Genomic DNA, 14,511 nt, shown 5'->3' with positions numbered 1-14,511 from the left:
TCTTATTGTGTGTATGTGCCTTTAAGTCACCTGTGCACTTAGGCAACACCATTGATTTCCTAGGGCTTTCTTAGGGAATACTCAAAGGTGGTTTTGCCATTTTCCTACTGCATCTGATGTTTGTTGGCTGTTTCCCACCTAAATATTGACCTATTTAGCTACCAAGTCCATACAGGATCTGGTACCTTGCAGTGGTTCTGAACCTGGGGTCCCCAGATGTTTTTGGCCTACAACTCCCAGAAATCCCAGGCAGTTTACCAGCTGCTGTTTACCAGGTTGAGAACCACTGATTTTGACAGGCCTGCAGTTGCCCCTTTCAAAAAAAAATTATAAGCACTTAGCACTTCCATAGAACTTTATAGTCTGACCACGAGTGTATATGCTTACAAAAAAGTGTCTGTCTTGATGAATTACCAGTATTCGTTTTTACAATAAATATTTCATTTGTTACTCAAACACTTCTGATTGATGCACAATCTTATTAGTTCTTTTAAATCATTAAGACACAAATCAAAATACAAATAATTCTTAAACAGTTCTATTTGCAGGTATGAGCAACTGTATAAAGTACCTCCCAGTAAAATTTTTGAGAAGGGTATGAAACCTCTAATTTTATACCTTTAATTCGATGAGCCTTTGGATTATGCCATACCCTTGCTGTAAATCTGTATTTTGGTTATACTTTAATTAGACCAAGGAATAGGTACAAAATTCTCTGTGCAAGTTTTAAAATTCACACTTCTTCTTTTGTTAATCAGGATATTTTTAAGCATGCAGTTAAAATGATCAGTGCCAAAGTAACACCAGTGGCATATTTTTCTTGAGATGGAATGGAAGAGGAGTTTGTAGACTACAAAATTAGATTCAAAGCGAGGTTTTGTACAATCTAATGGAGAATCTTACTGCTCTTTTTATTGCCTTTGATTTTTCTAGGGAGCTCAGGACATGGGAGCTGCAGCGTGACAAGTCTGATTTGATAATAATCAAGTAGCAATTAAATAAAATTAATGTTAAGAAATGTTCTAAAATATAAAATGGCAGGCTGGCAAAAAGCCAATCCTCATCGCAAATTCTATCAAATTTTTAAAATGTTAATACAATTTAATATCTGCCTAAATGACAATTCAGGGAAACATGTTAAGCTTGAAGGAAGTACTTTCCCCAAATACTGGATTTACTCTGAAAAACACTTAGGCCTGTGTTTATCATTCTTTGGCCATTTTAAATCATTTTAGAAAGCCTTCTTCAGGTATCAGTAATAGCTGTAGCTCAAAAAAGTGCAATCAGTTGTAGAAAACCAAAGTTTTAATGTCTACCTTAAAGCATCCATGATCAAGACAATAACCATTGAACAAGATACACAATTCTATACAAAAATGTAGAGTTATATATACAGAATCAACTGTACAAAGTATTTTATTATTTACAATATATCTGTAGCCTAACCTGATGGGGGGACAGGACATCTTGCACCCAAAACCTGCTCTGGTGGCTGGAAACACTGAAAAGGTGGCCCGACTGACACCAAAGAGGTCAGAGAAGAGCAGGGAAGGCAGTTCACATACGCTGGTGTTGCAATGACATTGCATTTAGGCCTTGGTGTTGGCTGGCACAGTCCAAATCACCCCCTTTAAAGGAGATAAGATCAACTGAATTCTTTCTCTTTTAGAGGATCAAAGAAAGGATGCTCCAATGCCTCATCTAGAGTAATTCTCTTCAATGGGTCGTACTCTAACATCCTACGAAGAAGGTCAAAAAGATTCTCATGGTCTTTGTCATGACAGTGCATGAAGTCCTAAGAAAAAAGAGAGGTGACATTTTATTTATTTATTATTTATTATTTACAGTTCTTATATTCCGCCCTTCTCACCCCGCAGGGGACTCAGGGCGGATTACAGTAAACACATATATGGCAAACATTCAATGCCAGTTTGACAAACAACATTTAACAGACAAAGGCTATTTAACTTTTTTTTTCTGGCCGCCAGGGGAGCTGCTGCTTTTAGATAGATCTTTCTATATCCAAGTCACACAGATGTGAAAATAATGCTCTCTGACCTTCAGTGGTTTGCACCGTCTCCTTACGTAGCGCCCAGCAGAACTATGTTCATCCCAGTCCAACTGATCTTGGTGGAAATAGCGCTTCCTGTGTACAAAAAACAAAAACAAAAACAACTAAATAAAGCATACATTTAACTCTGGTTTTCACATACAATTAATCCTTCTGCTCTTAATAAATGTCCTCAGCAGATTTTTAACAATGCTGCCCATTACATATATAATTCACCCACTTTTCAGAGTCTTCCTCCTTACTATCAGTATCAGTCACCAACTTTGGTTCAACTGCTTTATACGTTCTAGTAGACCTCCCACTTCATCTTGTATTTTTGATAGTTTTATTATTTTGTTCACCAGGTTGCATGCAATCCAATATCATATACATTTACGGTATTTATTTCAAAATGATGGGCATATAAGGTCTTTGTCTTAATTCTCATTTTGTATATAAGACAGACAAGTGGATCATGTCCTCTCCTAGACTCTCATAAGCAATGAACCAGGAGCCAACATTAAACACAACAAGCTATCAATTTCTAGTTACTTTTACCTGCTTATGTAAAGTAGGGAGCAGACTGATCGCACCATCATGCTACTCACCCACAGCAAACCAGGATGAACTAGAAATACTTGTTTAAATGCAAATGACTGGGATACTTTGATTTTTTTTAAACCTCTGTTGTAAATCAGTTATGCAATATATTAAAAATTAAAATCAACTCACCTTGATTTTTTAATCATGTGTACTGGTAAAGGCCCTAGTATTCTCTGCATCATTGCCAGATGTTCTTTACTATCATGTGTCTGGAAACAAACAACATATCATGGCATGTAATATTTATGCATCAAAGTCAAATGCAAAATACAATTTATCCACAAAAAATTGTCTATAAAGCACGTAAATTTGTGAAGCGTTCCATATTTTTGTAATAATATATTGTATTCACATATTGCTTCTAAGCCGCTCTGAGTCCCCTTTGGGGTGAGAAAGATGGCATATAAATATCGTAGATAAATAATAGTCAGCATAGAAATGTGTCTTCAAAAAGAAAAAAAAAGAAAAAAAGAAAAACACCACTAACAAAAGACCAAAACAAAACAGAAAAGAGTTAACTGTTGTCTTCAGAAGGGGATTCCAGATCCTGGACTCCAATTCTAAATATCTGGGACTAAATTTGTGTGTTCAGAATTCAGTACATACAGGGTGAGGCAGCATAACTTCCTTTTTCAAAACTTAATAAAACCCATTGTATGAATCAGAATTTTTTAAAATAATGTAGGTGCATACCTAGTTTTGTTTTACGTGGTTTTGAAGATCAAATTACGTAGGTGACGCCCCCCATTCTCCATACACTGAGTAAACTGATTTCTGGTGTTTGTCATGATTCTTGCCAGCATAGCAGGCGTTATGTTAGCAATTTCTTCCTGGATGTTGGTCTTCAAATCTTGTGAGGTCCTTGGACGGTTCACATAAATACGGGATTTCAAAAAACCCCATAGAAAAAAATCACAAGGGGCCAAATCTGAAGAGCGGGCCGGCCACTCCAAATCTGCTTGAAAAGTAGGCCTCAATGGCAAAAGCACGCTCCTCACTGTTCCAACGCATGATGGCGACGGAACTGTCAGGACAAAACTTTATACTCCCGCCTCTCGAATGAGACCACTAGCGCTCCACTACATCTTCAACCGACTGAATGGCGCGCATTTAAAAAAAGGAAGTTATACTGTCTCATCCTGTACCTTAAATATTATCTCCATAATTTAAGAGTAATTTTAGAAATATTTAACCATAGCCTAAATATTGAGTATAAAAATAATATTCTGAACACATAATCATTTAATCAAATCAGAGCATTAACAGATATTTAAGTGAGTTCATGATTACAGTTCAAGTTTTAAATGAAACAATATGGACTTACTTGAAAGACTGTAAAGCCAAGGTAGTACTCAATTAAAATGCACCCTATACTCCAAACATCACAGGGCTGGGACCACCCAAGGGCTGCAACACAATTCACAAATCTCAAGTCATTTGACAATCCTACTGAAGTTGGAAACTGAATAATGTTAACATTATTTCACTGTGTATTATTTCCATCTTTCTCTTCTATTTTTTATTCCTAAAGTTTTACAAAAGCATAGATTATAGAGAATACTACACTTAAACATATTGGTTCCATTTATATTCTGGTAATGGGATATTGTTAGGCATCAAATTGCTGCCTGGTTGTAAGCCCCCCTGAGTCACCTTGGGGTTTGAGAAAGGCGGGATAGAAATATCGTAAATAAATAAATAAAGTTATAACCAGGGTAATTTTGAACACCTCAACTAACCTAATATAACTTCAGGTGCTCTGTAATGTCTGGTAGACACTAAGGTGCTGTGATGCTCATTATCATATGTTGCACTTCCAAAGTCTACAACTTTGATATCTGAGTTTTTCAATGTGCGCTCATCCCGCCTCTGTAACAAAGATAAAGATGTTATTTTTAAAAGCAGCATTACTTGAATTTTTAATGTTTTTAACCTATCATTTTCCAAGTATAGAACATCTTTTTCTAACATTAGGCATCTCTCAGCACATGGATTAATCAAACCAAACTTTCGGTAGATTTACTGTCATTTCATTGTTTGTATACACAGATTCAGCAAAATTTCCCAATTACCTAGCCCTATTAAAGTCTTACGTTTCTGTAAAGATACACCGAAAGCCAATGGTAAGTGCTCCACCCCACCCACCCTGTTCTCCATTTCCAACCTTCCTGAATTGACAAGTAAAGGTTGCAAAGACTTACAATTATTTGGTTGAAGAAAGTTAGAGCTCCATACTATCAAAACATTGATGAGGCAAGGTGTTCAATCATGTGTAACATGTTTACTGTGAAGGGTGACTGTGAACCAAGAGTTATCTATCTCTTTGTCTACAAACTAATCCAGCAAAGGTAGATCCTCTTGATTCACACAAGTTGACAGAAGAATACTATATTTTCTTTGATGTTCTAATCCTCCAAGATAGAAGTGGACAAAGGTCCTCCCTTCCATGAAATCTGTTTCTACGGCCCTCATATCCTCAGAGTCCAAACTTTATATAAGTAGCAGGTTTCAAAGCCCAATCTTTGTATTTGTTACTGAAAGCAATCCAGATAGTTCCAATTTACCAAAGCTAGTATTCGGAAGTTCTGGTATGTAAACCATCCAATATTTGCCATATGTACAGAATTTCAGTAGAGCTAATAAAGCCAATAACTTACGTAAGTTATCAAAAAGGGACTATTTAACTAGTGGGATGAATTTTTTTTCCAACCATACAATGACCAAAAACACCCAAAACACTCAACTGGCAAGCAGTGTGATCTTTGCATACAATGATCTCACAGCAAGTCCTGCTAAAGGACAATAGAGATATGTCCCCACTCATCCCACTATTTTCTGACAAACTTTGAGCGGGAGCTGTACTGCTCATAAAGTGAGGGTTTTCTTGTGACACACATGTACATCTTCCAAAGACACATCTTGGCCATTATTTCATTTTATTAGCAAGCTAAGGTGCAGAAAGCAAAAACTGCTAGAAACATACATAAATTCTTTCAGTCACTTGAGCATGATGACACTTCTGTGCAGGCCTCTATCATCAAAACAGAGGTATGAAGAATGGAAAGGGCAGGGGACAATGTCATGCCCTCACTTTTTCTGTTTGAGAGCACAACATTCCCAATGTTGTCTATGGACCTAGGAATTGAAGTCCAACAACATCAGGAAGGCCATCTTTGATTTACAAGGTTTCAAAAAGCAACAACTGAATAGGGCCATCTCATTTCATTTGTTGGTCTCTAAGGCTCCAATTCAGTACAGGACCTACATCTACATAAGTTATCAAAAAGGGACTATCTGTGGGAAACAGAATCGAGCAGTTTCACATCATCCATATTGAAGATGGGGCTGCTATAATATTACTATGTATAGCAGTCAGCAAAGTGGCCGTGCACATAGGGACACAGCCTACAGTCTCGATGTGCACTGTAAGAGCCTGATGTGCACTAGGACACTATTGCTGGTGCCCCAATATGCATCTTCACTAGAGGGATTCCACAGAGCCTCTGCTATGCAGCTAAGTATGCATAAAGTTATGGAATAGTGATTGTGATATCGAATAAGTCTAAATTATACATCTTTTCCAAACTTGCATGAGGCAAACGTAAATTGAAAGGCACATTTCATTCATTAAAAGTGTTGTATTGCCTAAAGAAAGTTAATCTAAATTAGCTGATCTTTAAATAGTTTGTAGTGGCATGCTGTACCATTATGTCTTGTGTGTGATTTCCCAAATTATCCCAGACTAATGACAACTGAAAGGGAAGTTCTGATTCTTCTTATAGTCATCAACATATTTCAACACCTTGAAATAGTCTTAGAAATAAGATAAAAGTCTTAGAAATAAGATAAAAGATTTTGTAGTTTCTGGCCTATCAAGCGCATATGAGTAGAACACATAGATCAGATTTTCTGATAATCTGTTCAAGGTTCAAACACCAAAGCAGCCCCACTTGATAGGAAAAATGTACTTGAGAATATCTTGGTTGATAGAAAAGTAATTCCTTTCTTCCACAAGTAACCTTGCTAATTGTGTATGGCATGTTCAACCACTGAGAAAAGTAAGGATAGACCACAAGGAACTAACCTTAAGCAAATCAACTTACCATTTTGGAATTGTACTTTACAATATAATCAGACTCTACGAATAAAATATTTTCAGGTTTCAGATCTGTATGAGTCAACTTATTATGATGTAAGACTGCAAAAAGAAAAAGAGGTGGGAGTTCAATACTGAAATCAATATCCAACATTTTTAGATATGGACATATTCTTAAAAATTAAGTTTACTTACAGTTTATGGATTGACAAATCTGATAAGCCATCTTCCTAATAAGTTCAATAGGAAAAGGCAAAAAGCTATTTTCTTTAATAAAATCGTAAGTACTGAGTCCCAGCAGCTCAAACACAATGCACATGTGGCCATGATGTTCAAACCATTCCAACATCTGTACACAACGGCTAGGAAAAAGTGACCAAAACATCACTTTAATAAAATAGGCAATGACTTAGTAATGTTTAAAACAACATCCTCATTCTAATTTATACTTACAAGGTGCTGCTAGGATCCAAGGTATTTAAATGCTCCAATACCTGAATTTCTGAACGAGCTGCTTCTCGATATCTACCAACATTTTTCACTATTTTAATGGCGACATGTACTGCCCTCCTACAGAATAAAATGAAAACATTGTGATACAACTACATCTGCTTTCCAGCGAATTTCATGCATTTTACTGATTGTATATTCACTGGGGTGTGTTATTATTTCCAACTTGCTAAGGTCAGTTTCAAGGCTGAGACCAATGCGGACTTAATGATGTCCCTGATAGAATTACAAACTCCAGCAATATATACCGTAATTTAATTTGCTGATTGCTTATATAGCACACCAGTTTAGAAGAGCCTTTTAAATGTTATGTTCTTCATGTTGTGAAGTAGGTGAAAACTGCTTCTTACTGTGCCCACCTGCATTTAGGAATTTCAGCATTTAAACTGAGAGGTAGACATAAATATTGCTATTTGTTATTACTTGTTGATTTCAGTATTGTACGAAAATAGATATCATAAATAATACCTAACATTAGCTTTTATTTTTAAATAAATTTAACTGGACGCTGAAATCAAAGGGCAGACTTTTTAAGATCCCCCCCCCCCCCCCCCCCGGTTAACATTTTACAATGGAAACTTGATCAAATTCTGGTCATAACTTAAAATGGTGAGAACTTCATTGCAGCAAGTCTCACAGACCACGATCAAACTAGTTGCATCAATCAGCTGCAGAATCTGCAACAGTGAAGGTTAGAAAGAAAGTGGCTTCACTGGATCATATCTGTCATTCTCTTTTTCAGGTTATCTTTATTATAGATTGAGTACCCGGATCTGAAATACTTGGAACCAAAAATGTTTTGGATTTTTTTTTTGCGGCTGGGGAGGGGGGGGGGGAGTCTTGGAATACTTGGATTTGCATATACATACATAATTACATAACGGGACCCAGGTCTACACACCAATTTCATTTATGCTTCATATACACTTCATATATAACTTGGAGATAACTGTGGAGAGATTGCGTACTTACATGTGATGATCAATGCATTCTACTACTTTTCCAAAAGCACCCTCCCCTAAAGTGGCAATAATTTCATCTATAAAAGAAAGAATACATTGCATCTGTTGCTGAACAAGTTGAACAATGGTGTAAGCAATTAAGCATGTCATTATAAAAACGTTAATTTAGTATCTGCCTTTGGATGTGTTATTCCATTGGACAGTTGTCATGAAACAGATAACTAGCTATCTGTCTAGCCTTAAAACTTCATTTACTACTAAAGTATTGAATAACAATTATTTAAGAATACAGAAAAGAACAGAAAAGTAAAACAACACAAAGACAAAATAAAAGACAAAAGAGAGCAATGTAGGTTTTTTAACCCCGCCCCACTCCTCGTCTAACATACTATTCTAAACAGATGTTTTGCTGAAAGGTTTTTTAAAAAAGTGTTGAAAAATATTCTATACATCTTGCTCTTAGTACGTCTCCACTTTGGCAGACCAGATGACCCTCCTCATCATCCTCTACACTCCTGGATCTTTTCCTTCGGTGGCTCTTCTGGAAACGGCACCAAGATCGTCCAGCCAATCAATATATCAGAGTGAATTCAGGGTAGAATACGCAATTCATTCAGCGGGGATATTCAGGAATTCAGTTACGCACCAGGCCACGAACAGTTGGCAGGAGCAATTTCAAATTCAGTCCCCAGAAATTCACAGGGCACAGTTTATGTTACAGAAGAAAAACATGGCAAGGAACAGATTTTCAGATAAATTCTTAAAATTCTTGCAAGACAACAGAAACACAATACAGTTTGTCTCTTAGATACTAGATTACTTGAAGACTGAAATTAAACTTGCAATGCAAATAATTTTGTTATTCGAAACAATGTTGTCATGTGCATGTCTAGTTTTATGAAATTATAATCAGGAATGATCTTCTTTAACTTCAAACAAAATGTTTTAAAATAGCAATTATATATTATTAAAATCAACAATAGACTTTTTGCGCAATTATCTTTTGTTCCTCATTTTGAAAAGCTAGAGTGGCATTATTTAGATTTCTTGGAATACAATTACAATTTAAAATTCCAAATGTATTCATTCAATAGCACCTTAAAAATCTTAAATCTGAATACATACATATATAGGCTGCACCATACTTTTTATTAGGAACCTGGGGTTCTTTCCTTGCTAAGTAGCATAATATAAGCATTTCTATTAGTAAGCAATAGCATCATTTAATAAATGACCAACAGTTGCCACAATTTAAGCTACTCCACAGAGGTATGCTGAAATCAATTCAGACACCATGGTATTTTCATTTAATTAAAGACTTCTAAAGTTCTAGATACATTCCATAATGATGTAACACTAGTTAAAATGACAGAAGCATTTGGTTATTTTTATATTCTCAATGTAATCTGAAATACTAAGTAATCATCTGCGTTTACAAAATACTTGAAAAATTAGTAAAAACTCAATAAATCTGGAATTATATACTTAACTCCATTCACTATATCCCCAAATATCTAAATAGATGCAAATATACATGATCAGGGCAACCCAAGTTCAATTCTTTCTCATGCATTTTACAAGCATTTACATTAACAGAATCTCATATTCTGCGAAGAAATGTAATACCATTATTATATTTTAAATCTATACATACCAAATGCGAGCTGTTGGTGGAGTCATGTTTCTTATGCTTTCTTTTATGACTTTTACTGTGTTGATGAGATGATTTGCTATAATGATGACAGTGACTCTTTTCATAATCTCTATTATAATGTTTCTGGTCATCTGTATCATTAAAGTCATTTCTGTATTCTTCAACATATCTCCTGCTGCGATGGTCTGTCTTATGAGTGGATCTATTGAAAAAATATATATGACTTATTTTTCCAACTTAAAAAAGAGAACATGAAATATTTTCTGTCACCAAAGCAATCCCTACACATATGTCAGGGTATGTACTAGATCTATTTACCCAGTTTGGCACAAGATTTAAAGTGTGATTGTAAGCTATTCACAGGCAACAGTTACAACTCCCCCTAAATCTGTAAATATAGAAGAGTGATCACCAAAACAACCTACACAGACAAAGAGTGCTGCACCAAATCCCAGCTATAATTCAAAGTGCCATTGGGTTCAACCTACTGTACTTTCTGGAAAACTACAAATTAGGAACCACCCCCCCTATTGAAGGCAATAATTGGTTAGCCAAGACAATAGAGGTATAGAGCTTCTGTTCAGAGATGTTACTCCATGACACCTAAAACTACTAAGGGTCTATGGCTCCATAATATCTGCTAATTTAGGGTGCCAGAAAAACCTGTACATATTTGAAAACATGTTTATTCTATGGTTTGGAATGAAACCAACAACATTTTCTCAACTATCTTTTTTTTCCCCTAATAGAGGCAGGTCCTGGAGATCAGCAAAGGAATCCACGGGGAAAAGGCGAAGGAGTCATGTCCCCAAGTATTCAAGTTGATAGTCTTTATTTAATTTTAGAAAACGACCAACACATATTGGCTTGTGTATCTATTACAATAGGTTTTTTCAGGGATTACATAAAAACCAATAAAAGGTTAAAAATAAAAACAAATAGACAATTATAAAATAATATCTACATGATACATTGAAATTGTTTTATATATTGCTTAAAACCTATACACATACCCATATGCAATCTGACAGCAGACATTTCTGGAGCTTAAAATCTCATTCAATTTACTGGATCAAAGAGAGAATCAGACTCAAGCTTATTTTTATGTCAACATTTACATTCTTAAATCATCCTTTAAACAGCATTCCCTCATATTCAAGTCCTTAAGATGAATAAATGACATTAACAACACATGCAATATCACTAGATATAAGTGGATTGATAACTACTCTGGTAAGAGTTGATATGAAAATGATAACTTAAGTGACAAATGTTAATCAATTTAAAATTTAAGTTAAACCTAGTTACAATTAGATCATCATTAAGTTCAAGTAATTTACCTGTCTGCAGTTTTAAGTGATTTATAGTGTTTGTCATGTCTCTCACTGCTGTGGGACTGCCTCCTGCGCTTGTGACTATTGGTACTCTTTTCTTCATCTGAGTTTCTTCCATCATTCCATTCAGAGCAGTGGGATGGCATTGAGTGCGTCATCTATCACATGAAAATATACCAAAATGAAATGAGAATATTATATGACAGACAATGATAAATTTAAAAAGACAGATTATAGCAAAATCACATTCATGTCAATCATGTTAACTTAAAGTGTAATGAATGGGGATTATACTATGAATTGTTATACATATATATGGCATTTATATGCTGCCCTTCTCACCCCAAAAGGGGACTCAGAGCGGCTTGTGCCCCTGTTCAGAAGATTTCACCTCACTTTCTGTCCCTGTGATAATTAATTTTGTGTGGAAACAAGGACTGGTGATTCACTTTTTCTCCATTGTAACTCTTTCAGGAGTGAATCTCCCTTTCTGAAGGTAGATTCTCTTACTTCCTGTTGTCTTGCCCCTGTTCTTAACTATGAATCATTTGTAAGTTGGATGTTTGTAACTTGGGGACTGCCTGTAGACATTAAACTTTAAACCTAGTACTATCTAAAAATGAACAATTAAAACAATTAAGGCAAATTTAAAGTACCCAAAATCCCATACCATATCCCCTGACTTAAGACTTCAAAAATGTTTTTCTTAAAAGCTGGCCTAAACAGAAAAGCCTTCACCTGACACCGGAAGGCCAGCAGGGAAGAGACCATTCTGGCTTGTTGCTGCTCAGCAGCTGCTGAACATGTTTAGTCTGGCTCAATAAAACCCTGACCTGAAAGCCCCTACTAAGAGCAACACTACAATCAGCATAGACAATTTCCTTAAAGGAGCACACTACCACGCCATGGTGAGAAGGCTCAATCAAGAAAGCCATGAACATGACTACTGACAACATGGTGACTTGGAGATGTCTCATTCATAGAATTTGATGGCAGTTAACAAGGCTCTTAAATTGGGCCCCCTGGTGGCACAGCAGGTTAAACTGCCGATCTGCTACCGGGCCCAATTTAAGGTGCTGGTGTTATCCTACAAAGCCCTAAACGGTTCCGGCCCAAAATACCTTTCGGACCGCATCTCGGCCTATGAGCCCACGAGGACCTTGAGATCGTCTGGGGAGGCCCTTCTCTCGATCCCGCCTGCCTCACAGGCACGTCTGGCGGGGACGAGGGAGAGGGCCTTCTCGGTGGTGGCCCCCCGGCTGTGGAACACCCTCCCTGTTGATATCAGACAGGCGCCCTCCCTTATGTCCTTCCGGAAGAGCCTGAAGACATGGCTATTCGAGAAGGCATTTAATTAAGTGCTACAGTAACTGGAAATGACAACTGGAACGGAATATGACTACGAGACGGATTATGATTCTACGATAAGACAAAGCGGATTATTTTAGTGTAATTAGATGTCTGTGTAGTAGTGATATGTTAGTTTTTGTCATGTTGGCTCATTGTAAACTGTCTTTTTTGTATATTGTACACCGCCGCGAGTCGCCTCAGGGCTGAGAGCGGCGGTTAATAAATGCAGCAAATAAATAAATAAATAAATAAACAAACTGCTGAGCTGCTGAATTTGCTGACCAAACGGCAGTTTGAACCCAGGGAGTGGGGGGAACTCTCGCTATTAGGCCCAGCTTCTGCCAACCTAGCAGTTTGAAAGCATGCAAATGTAAGTAGATCAATGGGCACCACTTCCGTGGGAAGGTAAAGGCGCTCCATTCAGTTATGCTGGCCACATGACCTTGGAGACATCTACGGACAACGTTGGCGGCTCTTGGGCTTACAAATGGAGATGAGCACCACCGCCTAGAGTCAGATGTGACTAGACTTAATGTCAGGGGAAACCTTTATCTTTAACAAGGAATGCAAGTCTCCTATATATATTTATTTCCAAGCGTTGTTGTACCCAGTGGAACATCTGAAACCCAGCTAGCTTTGAACTGTGACAGCCAAACAACTAACTCCCACAAACACACTCGAACAAAAGCCCTTCATGTGTATCAGTGCTCTGTGGTTTGTGTAATCATCATTTTTGGCCACATTTCCTGTGTAATTACCTGCACAGCAAAACAGGTTTCTCCAATGCCTGTTTGAAACGGCATTAAATGATCAGTGTGGATGGGTCAGTGTGAACTCTCAAACCACACCATGTATAATAAATACTGCAAGTATTTACATAGTTCTAGCTACATTTTCTGATAGCAGAAGCGTTGTGCTATCGGGTATCATTTAGATGCCACCAAGTAGAACACATGCGCCAGACTCAAGGCCCGCAGCCTAATTTGGTCCATGTCATTTGATTTAATCAACTACCAAGCTTGCAAACTTTTGTATTTTGTCTGTTTTGCTAAAAATGTAATACAAATTTCTGGTTGCTCCTGACACGATAAATAAATAAATAAAAATATTTGAGATGGCCCACCAGATGCTAGACTGTGGGGAGACAAAGCGGGATACAAATGAATAGCATAATAAATGAATAGAATAATATATTCCTCATTATTGGACCTCATGACTACAGCTGATGGGAGTTGTGATGCAGTATCATCTGTAAGGCTGCAGTTTGTTCTGTTCAGTCAGGATGGTGGGGTGTGGATATAGATACAAGGCTTGTGGGCAGGCTGTAAGTTACCTTTGGCCCAGCCTCAGACCCACAAGTGCCGTGGGGTTGGGATTCCCATTATCCCCAGTCCGTATGGTGGAGTGATGGGAGTTGCTGTTCAATACTATCTGGGGACCCAAACTGGGTTGAACCTAAAGAGCACCGACTACTATGTGTTTTTAAGAAGGCCTCCGTCGCGGGCCGAAGGGGAAAGGCCGGGCCTGCTTCCAAGGCGAAGCCCAGGAGGGACGGCGAGGCCTTCCTGTTTCCAGACTTACATTCCTGCCTCGACGCAGGTCTCCGGAAAGGAACCCGGGGCGCCTCCTCCGACCCTCCTCCTCCTCCTCCCTCACTGTGGGCGACTGACGGAGCCCCGAAGCACACCGCCCGCAAAGCAACAAACAAAATGGCCGCTGCCTCGCCTTCTTTAGCCGACGAGGGGATTACGTGATGACGTTACAAGCGCTGCTAACGTCAAATAGTGCACGTAGACTGGCACCTCAAATATAGAGTAACACGACAGAAGGAAGTTTCCTGGTTAGAGCTGAACGCTGTGTGCAGTTACAATTACAGAAAGGGCTCTCATATATTAAATAGAAAAGAAGAACCCGAGGCTCTTATTTTGCTCACTGTCTGTACCCAACTGCAT

General features: G+C 37.6%; 1 protein-coding gene across 2 annotated transcripts; it reads right to left on the bottom strand.

Annotated features, from left to right (window-relative positions):
* Positions 1-1,287: 1,287 nt before the first annotated feature.
* Positions 1,288-14,297, bottom strand: CLK4 (CDC like kinase 4). Of its 2 annotated transcripts, XM_060765366.2 has the most exons (13): positions 14,141-14,297; positions 11,216-11,367; positions 9,876-10,077; positions 8,672-8,762; positions 8,232-8,298; positions 7,203-7,319; positions 6,945-7,111; positions 6,757-6,851; positions 4,393-4,522; positions 3,978-4,060; positions 2,783-2,862; positions 2,059-2,146; positions 1,288-1,795 (listed from the first exon to the last, which is right to left on the bottom strand). In XM_060765366.2, the coding sequence occupies exons 2-13, from the start codon at positions 11,365-11,367 to the stop codon at positions 1,646-1,648; spliced, it is 1,422 nt and encodes a 473-aa protein (XP_060621349.1). In that variant the 5' UTR covers positions 14,141-14,297; the 3' UTR covers positions 1,288-1,645. The 2 variants fall into 2 exon arrangements, with proteins under 2 accessions (XP_060621349.1, XP_060621351.1); XM_060765368.2 differs by lacking the exons at positions 8,672-8,762; positions 11,216-11,367; positions 14,141-14,297 and having other exon boundaries at positions 9,876-9,891.
* Positions 14,298-14,511: the final 214 nt, after the last annotated feature.

This window comes from Anolis sagrei, chromosome 2, assembly GCF_037176765.1.
Source record: "Anolis sagrei isolate rAnoSag1 chromosome 2, rAnoSag1.mat, whole genome shotgun sequence".
Lineage (NCBI taxonomy): Eukaryota > Metazoa > Chordata > Lepidosauria > Squamata > Dactyloidae > Anolis > Anolis sagrei.
This window is presented reverse-complemented; position numbering and strand designations above follow the sequence as displayed.

What these genes read in the sequence shown, in the direction of transcription:
- CLK4 (XM_060765366.2), bottom strand. Translation starts at nt 11,367, where the DNA reads ATGACGCACTCAATGCCATCCCACTGCTCTGAATGGAATGATGGAAGA. An exon ending in TCACTTAAAACTGCAGACAG is followed by an intron (nt 10,078 to 11,215) that starts GTAAATTACTTG and finishes TTTTTTCAATAG; the next exon opens with ATCCACTCATAAGACAGACC. An exon ending in CCACCAACAGCTCGCATTTG is followed by an intron (nt 8,763 to 9,875) that starts GTATGTATAGAT and finishes TGCCGTTTCCAG; the next exon opens with AAGAGCCACCGAAGGAAAAG.